The sequence below is a fragment of the Arachis hypogaea genome, chromosome 2 (genome assembly GCF_003086295.3).
Source record: "Arachis hypogaea cultivar Tifrunner chromosome 2, arahy.Tifrunner.gnm2.J5K5, whole genome shotgun sequence".
In the NCBI taxonomy this organism is placed as follows: Eukaryota; Viridiplantae; Streptophyta; class Magnoliopsida; order Fabales; family Fabaceae; genus Arachis; species Arachis hypogaea.
In genome coordinates, this window is record NC_092037.1 from 8552140 (window position 1) to 8564395 (window position 12256).

At 28.2% G+C, this 12256-nt stretch overlaps 1 protein-coding gene across 3 annotated transcripts in view; it reads right to left on the reverse strand.

Annotated features, from left to right (window-relative positions):
* The window catches only part of LOC112736444 (uncharacterized), a 63049-nt gene that overhangs the window by 4258 nt on the left and 46535 nt on the right, over positions 1-12256 (reverse strand). For 2 of the 3 annotated variants that reach the window (XM_029291278.2, XM_025772390.3), the window contains exons 5-9: positions 9982-10710; positions 8648-9475; positions 7838-8524; positions 4045-4848; positions 2467-3210 (exon numbers count right to left, since the gene is read on the reverse strand). The exons of the other annotated variant lie outside the window; for it this stretch is intronic. In XM_029291278.2, the coding sequence (XP_029147111.1) occupies positions 2467-3210; positions 4045-4848; positions 7838-8524; positions 8648-9475; positions 9982-10710 (3792 nt within the window). The remainder of the gene's footprint in view (positions 1-2466; positions 3211-4044; positions 4849-7837; positions 8525-8647; positions 9476-9981; positions 10711-12256) is intronic. 3 annotated transcript variants of the gene reach the window in all.

The following is a 12256-nucleotide window of genomic DNA, read 5'->3' on the forward strand; positions in this document are numbered from 1 at the left end:
AAAATGTTAAGGATGATTCTAAATAAAAAATGACGTCGGGGACGGTTTTGATTCTGACTCTCAACGTTAGGGACCAAAACAATACTTACCCCTAAATTTATACTATATAATATACTAAATTTAGCTCTTTTAAATAAATTTAGGGTTTATTTGGGTAAACTTCTAAGAAAATATCTTTTTTCAAAAGATCTTATAGAAAAGTAAAAGTAATTTTATGTTTGGATATCTTATACAAAAAAATCTCTTTATTTATCAATGGTTTAATTACTCTATTGGTCCCTATAATTTCACAAAATTTTCAATTAAGTCTCTATATTTTTTTTCTTTTAATTGAGTCCCTGCACCAATTTATTTTTTCAATTAGGTCCCTCTTAACAGTAATTAGCTTAATTGTATAGGGATCTAATTAAAAGAAAAAAAATTGGTGCAAGGACCTAAATAAAAAGAAAAAAAAGTATAGGGACCCAATTAAAAAAAAGATTTGGTATAATGACTCAATTAAAAAGAAAAAAAGTATAAGAACCTAATTAAAAATTTTACGAAATTATAGGGACCAACATAATAATTAAACCTTTATCAATTATGTTTGGGTATAATCATATAAAAGTATTTTTTTGTTTATTTATTACGTGAAAATATCCTTTTTTTTAAATATTTTAAAAAAGATGTAAATTATAGCTTCTCAAAAAAATATTTTTATTTTTTTATTATTTTAATACTTTTAATTTTACTATTAAAAATTTACTAAACACGTTAAAAAAAAGATATTTTTTTATCAATTTAATAGCATCTAAATAAATACTTAATCTAGTTACTTTTTAATTAAAAAATAACAATGCTGCTCTATGTATAAGCGTTTTTAATTTTTAATAATAAGTCTAACTAAATTAATATAAACCGATAAAGAAAAAATAAATGCATCTATCACGTAGTTTTTTTTTTATCTCTGAGCTTCTTTAGTATTAAAAATTTTGCACATAGCATATAAATCTATGGATATAATACAAAAATTATTACACACAACACAAAAATTTATTGATATAACATAATTTTTGTTTATGTTATGTACTAATTTTTTTATATTGTACACTAAAATTTTTATGTTGAATATCAAAATTTTTTTGCTAAACATATATAAGAAAAGAAAAAATAGCAGTCATAATACTTATGTACATACGTTCTAAGAAAAAACATGCTTAGTTAAAGACTTAAATAAAAAAAAACTTGGACGTATAGCTTTATTAAATCTTAGTTGGTAAAGTTTTGACTTTTTAAAAGTAGTTGATAAAAGTTAACTTTTAAAAGTTGACTTTTTAAAAGTTGTAACATTTATGTTCGGTAAATCAAATCAAAAATAGTTTTTAATAAACAAAAGCAACATCAATTGAGTTTGGTAAAATAGTTTTTAAAATTTAAAAATACTATAATAAACATAAATATAAACATTAAATTTGAAAATTAGTTAACATATGAGGGTTATATTAGACTTTTAAATTTTGAAAAGTACAAGCCAATTTTGAAAAGCTCTATCTTAGGTATTTTCGAAAGTACTCTGATCTTTTAGAGAGTCATTTAGATAAAGATGACAAAAATATCTTTTTTTAAAGATATTTTTTAGAAATTAAAATTTAGCATATATAATCAATTAAATTATATTATTTTTATTAAAATTAGACCTAACAAATCAGTTTAGCAAAAAATTAATAAATTAAATTTTAAACTGATATAAATTAATATTTTTTATAAAAAGTTATTACAATATCCCTATTATAAACCACAACTAAAATATTCCTATTATATATATATATATATATATATATATATATATATATATATATATATATATATATATATATATTGAAAGCTTTAAATTCTAATCCGATAACAATAGAGAAGAAAAGGGTTAGAATTTAGGATCTTCAAAATTAATATATATAAATAAAAAAGAGTATTTTAGTCAATTTATATAATAGGGGTATTATAGTAATTTTTTATAAAAAATAATATTAATTTAAATCGATTCAAAATTTGATTCACTATTTTTCGGTTAAATTAATTTGTCTGAACCAATTTTGACAAAATAAACACAATTTAAACGATTATATGTGTTAAATTTTAATAATTAAAAAATATCTTTAAAAAAAGACGTTTATCCGTCTTTATAGGAGCATTTCCCGATCTTTTTAAAAACTGCAAGTACAAGTATTGAAGCATATGATTTTTTTTATTTACCAAATACAAAATAAAAAACTTGAACTTTTAAAAAATACAAGCACCTCTTCAAAAAAAATTTACCAAACCAAATTTAAAAGAATAATGATAAGGCCCGCATTTTTAGCGTAAAAAGTGAGAGAATTGGGTAGTAGTGGTTAAAAATAAGACAAAATTAAGGAAAAAAGTGTTCCGTCACCTAGAACTTTTCTTAATTAAAATGTAAAATACTGACCATTTTCACTAAATTCATACCTTTTGTGCAGAAGAAACAAGGTGGTGTTTATCATCATCAGTTGCAAAACAATCTTCAACCCCTGGATTTGAATTCTGAATATCTTGTGCAAAAACTTTGAGCATTGGACAACGAGAAACGTATAATCTTGTTAAGACAGCAGACCAGTCTAATAAACTTTGCATTCCAGAACAAGTGCACCTTAGCTTTGGCAAATCCCGTAGCACCAGACAGGTCAATTTGGGGAACAGAATAATAACCTCTTGGGGAAATGCTTCATCTTTTGCAACAATCTCCTCTAACCCCCCACAGTTTCTCACAACTAAAAGCTGTAGGTTGTCTCTGGGAACTGATGCTGGAAATAAACTTTTTATGCTTTTACATTCCTCAACAAAGACTTTCTCCAGAGATGGAAAGCTGAGACTTGCTTTGGGATCATTGTTCCAAACATGAGTCAGAGTTGGAAGCTCCTTCAAAAAGATCTCCCTCACGGGAATCGTAACAATCTTGTTTGGATCATCGTGTTCTGGTGGTGTGTCTTTCACATCAAATATTGCCGCAACACGTTTACATTTCTTCACTGTCAGCTCTTCCAAATTACTCAGAAGAGGAAGCAAATGAGATGGGAGCACTGCATTTGTCAAAAAGTCACAACCTTCCACCTCCAAATATTTTAAATAGTTAAAAGACCACTCAACTGGGATTCCTGATGCGCCAACCCATTTTCCTTGCATTTCAGGATAATCATTCAGACATAAACGTGTCTGAAATAATTGAAGAAAAATATTAATATTATTGTCAGCTGATTGATAGAAAAGTATAATTGATCAACTATGACTAATGTATTGTACAGTCAAAAGGAAATTTTTATACGATTTCTAAAAATATAAATCTTTAAATTATATGTAACAAATAATTATATAAGTCATGAAATCGGATCCCTTTTGTTGGTGCATAATTCAAGTCCTTTTGACCAATTTGCACTATAATACAACTAAGCACGTTATATATTATCTTTTTATTCACAATATTTATCATGTGAACATATTCAAAATTTAAATTACTATCTTAACATCTTAAAAAAATTAAAACATTTATACTAATTTAATCTTCAAAAGAAAAATGATTTCATTTGACAAATTAACCTAAATTAAACATGTTAAGCATGCACTAAGACATAATATATATTTGGCAAAAATTTAGTAAACAATAATGTACATTTTTGAAGTAAGATAAATAACGGTTTTGTTAGGTAGACAATGATTTTTGTGAACAATATGAACAATAAACTCTAGAATTGACTCAATAAAGTAAAAAAAGACTTCATTTCAAATTATCTCATAAATCCTAACATTAGGATAACTATCTACACACCTAGTGAATTGAACATCCAATTATTATTAACTATATATAAGTAAACCAAATCAAAAGGAATAACCATCTAATTAAGAATTAACATAATCATCTGCATACCTATTGAATTGAATATCCGACATATCTATTGTTCTCATTATTTAGTATTCTCATTGTCTCTCTATATTTTTTAGGTAAATAATTATCCACGTCTCAGTTATTCCATAATTAAATTACTGCCACACCTGAGTTAGTTGGACCTCCGATTTGTCATCTCGGCTGTGGAAAGAAACGCTGATTTGTCTTGGGGGATCTTCGCCGTCTGTCAATTGTGGAGAGAAAATAGTCATCTTGGGGCACTTCCATATCGTTACCCGAGCCAGAGATGGTAACTTCAAGGCAGCATTGCCTGAATGAAAGCATTCCAGGCTTTCCAAATATTGAAGACTTATTGTTTTTAGCTGCTCAAAAATGATCTCTTCTGTGGCTGTTTCATCATCTTGCTCTTTTCGCATTACGTCTTTCAATGATTTACAACCACTGACGTCCAACTCCTCGAGGTGCTTTAAGGTTCTTGCTGTTGAGGATGTGAACAAACACTCTAATCCATGACATCCTGCCACATTCAATATTTTCAGACTGCTAGGATATTGTTCTATTCTCTTCAAAAGTGGACAATGATGAACTTCTAATTGCTCGAGCTTTGACAAGGGCTCTAACCCACCAATGGAGATTAGCTCAAATAGGCTGCCTAGGAGCAAGTACTCTAAGTGTCCAAGGAACTTGTCTTTCTCCCTGTAGGGATCTTGAGAGCGGAATGATATCTCCTTGAGGCTTGTGGAACGCATCATTCCCATTCTTTCTAACTTGGGTGTCCTCGTTAGTATTTCAAAGGGCAAAGTAGAGTACTCATTATTCACATCATCAACAAAGTCTAACATTAGTCCTCCTAAATATTCAAGTTCAACATTCTTGGACTCTTGTAACCATGACTTTAGCACCCAAGTATCCTTGGATCTCATGCTCATAACTTCCACCTTGGAAATGTCCTGGTAAAGGCAAAACAAGAAGAAAAATAAAGGACCTGCTTTTTTGCTTTCCTGGTTTACGCTTGTTTGGAATTAAAATGATGAGTTAATTTTTATATTTAAAAATTAATATTAAATCTAATAAAATTTTAAAGTCATTGTACATTTTACAGTTTGAAAGAGTTCATTACTTAATATATATATATATAACAAACTTGAGTACTATAGTATAAAATAAAAGTTATTAGATGTAATACAAATATGAATATGATGTTTAATAATTAAAAATAATATTTATTTTTTCATAAATTATGACATTATGTATTTTTAATATTATTATTATAACTAAATAATATAAAAAATATAAATTGTACTGTTGAAAAAAATGATATATAAATAACAAAGATAATATATAATTAATAAATACAATATGATCAAACATCAGTAAGGATAGCCAATGAGTTATAACTCAAATGGCATAGTCTCCTCATACTCTTTGCGGGTTCGAATCTCTTATCTTTGATAAAAAAAAAAATCAATAAGGATAGAGGAGAAAGAGTAGAGATATAAGATTATGTTAGAGGAGATATATAAGATTATGTTAGAGGAGATATAAAAGATGTGTGAAGTGAATGTGGATTTATAAAGTAAACATGAATAAAAGTGAGAATAAAAAGAGAGAATGAATTAGGTAAAGTATTAAATTGGTTTCTTACATTTGGGCGTAATTCTGTTTTGGTCCTTAAGGTTTAAAATGTCTTATTTGAATTCAAAAAGGTTTCATTTAGCTTCAATGTAGTTTCACCATGAGGTCAAAGTTAACTAATTAACGGAATATCTTACATGATAGTAGTACAAGAACAAGGTCGATAATTTGGAGAACAAGTACAAGTTCTACAGGTACAAAATTAATGGTAGATGCATCAATACATTTATTTATCATTCTTCCTACAATTTAAATGAAATATTTTCTATAAAAATAGAATGATAAATAAATGTATTGATGCATCTACGGTTGATTTTGTGCCTCTAGAACTTGTATTTGTTTTTCAGATTATCGACTTCATTCCGTTAATTACTTAACTTTGACAACTTTGACCTGACGGTGAGACTACATTGAAGTTAAACGAAATTTTTTTGGAATCAAATAGGACACTTTAAACCTTAAAGACCAAAACAGAATTACGCCCAAATATAGGAGACCAATTTAATATTTTATCCTAAATTGTATTAACTAATTTATATCTAGTAAAAAGGAATAATATTATTATTAAAAGCATAGAGCAAATTACATAAAAGTAAAAAGTAAAAAAGATTAAAAGGTAAGGATAAATATTATATAAGAAGAATAAAAAATAATATGATGATAGAAAAATTATAAAATAACAAATTTACTAGAATATTGAATTCATGTAACAATATTAGAAGTTATTTATAGATAACTTAAAAAGAGTTTATTGTGTCATTACTTAATTTTTTTATACATTATAAATAAATTGATGGATAGCTAAATAAATAAATAAATAAATTTTCATAAAATAAAATTTATTCTCTAAATATGATATGCAATATTAGAATTTAGACCATTATATGAATTAACATTCTTTATACTTTTTTTTTTAGAATAAGATAATTTAGTGTGTGAAATTATAAGATTAATGCTAGATTATTGATTGTATAAATATTATTTTCTATGGTAATATAAATATAGTTCTAAGATAGATACTTTTTTCTATGTTATTATAATGGATGACATGATAATTTCATATGAAACTTAAAAGCTTATGTGTCACTCATCCACTATAACACTACTTTGAATTCTCTTTTTATATATTATAATAGTTTTTTTTTGTACAATAAGATAATTTAGTGTGTGAAATTACGAAATTAATGCTAGATTGATGGTATAGATATTATTCTCTGATAATATAAATATAATTTTAAGATAGATATTTTTTTATGTTTTTGCAATGGATGACATGGTAATTTCATATGAAACTTAAAAACTCATGTGTCATTCATTCACTATAACACTATTTTGGATTCTCCTTTGTATATATATTATACTAGATAAATAGATATGTTTAGCAAATTTACATACTATATATAGTATATAGCACAAGAATGAACGTAATGCAAATATAGATATAATGTTTCAATAATTGAAAATAACATCCATCTTTTCATGAATCATGATATCATGATATTATTAAAAAATATAAATTATTGAAAAAAAGTTGATATATAGGTGACAAAAATAATTAATATCTAATTGATAAATATAGTTAAAACAAAAATAAAAAGACTTAAAAATATTATAAAGACATCACACATTATAGTGTTTTAGGTATTCATTGCGCAACATATAATTGTTTAGCAAACTAAAATAAAAAAACTGTGGTTATCAATCAAATTTTTTAAATAATTGTGTAAAATATTAGTAAAGATAAAAGAGAAAGAGTGAGAACTATAACATTACATGAGAAGATCGGAGATAAAAAATACGCGTGAAATGAATATTAATTTATATAACAAATATGAATCGAAATAAGAATAAAAGATGAAAATGAATTATGTTTTATTAAATAATTTATATCTAACTATTAAAGAAAAATAACATTATTACTAAAAACATAGAGTAACTTACATAAAAATAAAGAATAAAAAGAGATTAAAAAATAAGGCCAAATACTACATAAAAAGAATAAAAAGTGATATGATGATTAAAAAAAAATATAAAATAGTAATAAAAGTTAGTGTATAAAATTATAAAATTAATACAAACTTAATTATATAGATATTATTTTTTGTGGTAATATAAATATAATTTTAAGATAGATATTTTTTTTCTATTGTTGTAATAGAGGATATGATAATTTATATGAAAATTAAATTTTATGTATCATTCATTCACTATAATACTATTTTAAACTCTCTTTTTATATATTATAATATATAGATAGAAAGATAATGTATGTACTAAATTCAAAGAAATTAAGAGAATAATTACCTTTATATTGGAAAAAAGAGCTGGTCTATTGATACGAGTATGAAACAGTTCAAATTTGTCGCAGAGGAACGGATACAAATAGTTTAACTCGGGACACTCTAAAGTGAACTTTCCATCATAAAAGTGAGCGAGTTGTGGCAAGTTATGCACATCCATCTTTGTTAGATAAGGAAACACAAAATTTTCTGTGCCTCCACCTCCACCCCCATCTTTCTCAACAATTTCTCGCAACTCATCACAAGAACTTACTTCAAGTTGTTCAAGCATCTTAAGATTTCTAGCTATGGCCATCGGAAACAAGACTTTCAGTTTTCTACAAAATTTGACAGTCAACTGCTGCAGATTTCGAAAGCGGCTGTCTTTTTGTTTATCCTGTTGGGTCCACACATGAGTCACATTTGGTAGCTCTTCCAGAGTGAGCTTCTCCAACTGGAATGTTCCCTTGATGTCATTCATATCAAAAATGAATGCGATGCTTTTGCAATTTCGCACTTCCAATTCCTTTAGGTTCTTCAAACATCGAAGAACAAACGATGGAATTGCACATGATTCGAATTTACACCTTTCCAACTTCAAAGTCTTCAAACTGTAGAACCAACCTCTGTCAAGAGCTGTTTCATTTTTCCAGCCTTTTTCAAGTACCAAATGCTCGGAAACACTTATTTTGTCCATACCTTCATAATATTTCTGCCAACATATTGCAAATAAAGTTATGATTCAAGCATATAAGGATATGTAGATAAATCTTAACTCGATTTTACATTATTCAAGTAGAAAAGAAAAAAGAAGCTGAATTCAAACACAATTTACCTTCGTATCGTATATATATTTTATTGTATCTTGCAAATTACAATCCCAGCACATTCTCTTCTCTTCATCACCTACAACGTACACTTTCTGCATAATTGTTGGCGTGGTTTTGATTTCTTTTTCAGAGAACGTTTCCATTTTGGGGCAAGCACTCACCACAAATTTCTTCAATGATGGAAACTCAAAGGAACAACTTTTGGAACTGCAGAAACTAACAAGATTATTCAAAGATACAAGTTCTAGAGCTTTCATTTGTTTGAAAACAATGATGGACTCTTTTTTGTGTTCTTCACCTCCTTGATGATTATCTGATACAATTTCAACCAGAGATTCACAATTGGCTACCTTCACTGTGACGAGTTGACCCAAGCTTTCAGCTGTTGATAGTGGCATTACATATTTCATACATTTACAATCTACAACTTCCAAACTGGTCAAGAAATTGAAACATACTCTCTCCTTTGAAGGCACGATAGTCTCCAAACTAGGACAATTCTCTAAAGTCAAAGATTCTATTCTTTGCAGAATTGCGTCTTGTTCAAAGCCAATATCATTGAGAGATGGTAAGTTGGTTAACTTCAAGGTTTTCAGCTTTGGAACAACTCCTATGTTTTCAATTCCATCAGACTTTGGCTCCACCAACCTGGAAAAGTAACAGTTGTCCAGCCATAGGCTCTTCAAATAAGGATTGCTGTGAAGGAAACGGTATAGAATATTGGTGTCCTCTAACCAGGACAAGCGAAGAACTTCTAACTTGTCTCGTCGATAGCGACTTGACGAACTTGTGTGCTGTAACTCAATATGCATCGACCTCAACTCATTCATTACCTATATAGGAAACAATGAAGCAAATGTATAAATTTGACAGTTTTCTTTTACTATAATTTCGTTCTGATTTCAAGTGTTTGGTGAGTAGTTAAAATGTTTCTCACATCGGTTCAAATGAATTGTTGTAAGGTTTGGATCAACATATGACATCTAACATACAAGTTAATATAATTTCTTATTAAACCATGCTACTTGTACACCAAAAATCAGACACTAGTATAAAATACATGTTAAAATACAACATACACATTGAAAATGAGTTAAACAACACATATTTATAACAAATATATAGTGATTGATTTGGTAACTGGTGAGGAGATTTGCAAAGTAACAAAGTAAGGAATTAATCTTCATTGAATTTGTAGTCTCTATCATGTGAGTCACCATGCCTTAATTCAAAGGTGATTAGACTTTTACTTTCTCACTTTAGATAAACTTGACCGACCGAGATATTTGTGTAAAATTAAATGAATTTTTCTATGAATTGAAAAGCTGATTGATATTACCTTTTCATGAAAGAGAGGCTTTCCTTGTGCAGATGTGGTGGCTTGACTGGTTTCTTCTCTAAATAGTTCAAGGTTGCCACAAAATTCAATAGACACGTCATGTAATTTTCTACACTTCAATTCACAATGTCCTGGACAGAAATTCTGGAACTTTGGTAGCTTAGAAAATTTAATGGTGGTTAGCTCAGGAAACTCCAATAGAACAAGATTACTTGAGCTGCTGCTGTTGTTGCTGGTACCTTTTTGCGCTGCTACAATTTCATTTAATTTGAAGCAATCCGATACCACTAAACATTGCAGTTTTTTAAGCTGATGTTCAGCAACGGAAAATGGAAATATATTTTCCAACTTGTCACAATCATGAACCGTTACATTCTGCAGAGATTTCAATTTAAGTGTCCCTTCTTGATCTTCCTTGCATCCCAATATAGTTTCCAGTTTTGGTAGTGATTCCAAATGAACATCTCGCAGTACGGTTTCGAAAGCATATCGGTTCTGATCGGCGGCTAAGTCAAATATAGTTTCCATTGACTTACAATTAGTAACTGTCAAGCTGCTTAGTCCTTGAAATATTCCCTCCATGTCATGACTGAAAACACTCACCAATTGATTGCACTTTTCAATGACCAGTGTGTCCAGTTTCCCAACCGGGACATTAAGATTCCAAATCTTTCTCAAACTGCTCATCCTGCTCAGTTTGATATTCTTCAAATTTGGAAAAGAAACACCCTGCATTGATTTACCGTAATAAGATAAGAATCAAATTAAACGAAGTGAATAACACTGCTAGGTGGTGCAAAAATGAATTGCACGAACTAACAAAGTGCGAATTCACTGCAAAATTAAGGTAACTTGATTAATTATTATAAAACGAGTAATGTTGACTTTGGTCAATCAAAATTGAAGTGATGGGTGAAGATGGTCCTTAATTTTTCAAAGTGGTCCTCAATTAAAGAAGGGTCAACAATTTTTGGAGAGAGAAGGGAAACGGATTTTTAGGGTATTTTTAAATAGAAACTCACGTGCGTTTATGAAGTGAGATAGTTGAAAATGGTTACATAGGCGATCCGAAAATTGCGGATACGATTCGATCTTTGCGGATCGGATCGTGGATATCTGCTCTGCATCCGCGTATTAGATCTGCGGATTCGCAGATCTGTACAATAATAATTAAAAAATAAATAAATATATATGGTGAGTTCTATTCAACCCTCTCTATTTCAACATGTAAATTACCCCCGTGATGTGGTATGTTTTAATTGGATGCTTAGTTTTAGTTTTAGTTAATTTAACTCAATAAGAGTTAATATGTTAACTAAAGTAGGATAATTTTGTAATTAAATATTTTTATAAGAGAGATAAATATATAATTTCTATAAACATTAAAAAATAAAGTTATATTTTTATCAATCATCCCCATTCACAACGAAGGTATGTTCTACAATTATCTGTATTCATATGCTTTAGTTTAATGAATAAGCTAGCAAATTATTATTTATTTATTTTCTCAACAGGTTGCACCTTATGAAGTTTTTCGAATTGAAAAACATGAAGGTTCATCTGTTATCTCCATTTCTCATGAAACTAATGTTGACAAGTTACCTCAAGAGATGATTGAACACAGAAGTCTACCCTCTGACATCATTGTGTGAGAAGATGATTTGGGGGAAGAATGAAAGACTGGATTTTTAATATTTTAGTAAATTATATAATCAACCACTTTGGGCTATAATTTAATTACCAATAGTTTAACCATAGTTAACATAGCAACCAATTAAAAGATGACATGTCACAGAGGGTAAATTACATGTTATTATAGGAAGGGTAGGCTAGAATTTACCAATATATATATATATATATATATATATATATATATATATATATATATTTGGTATTATATTTACTTATTTGTATGTTTTAGTTAGTAATTATTATTCATATATTGTATTATTTGATTTTTGTTATTTAGAAAGAGTTTGATTAAAAATATTTTAGGAATATATAAGTTTAAAAGTATGAAAGAAATATTTTTATTGAATTTTTTACATAGAAATATGATTAAAAAGAGAAGGTTTAATTATGCTACGAGGATCGGATCGAATTTTCGGCCATATCCGATCCGATCCGATCCGCCAACACCCCTATCGTTACATGATAAAGAATGATGGGTAGATGAGGGATTAAGTGTTTGTTTCGACGCCATTCAATTGATAAATTTTTTTTTAATAAAAAAAGATCTTTTTTATTTTTTAGTGTGTTTGGTAAATTTTTAGTG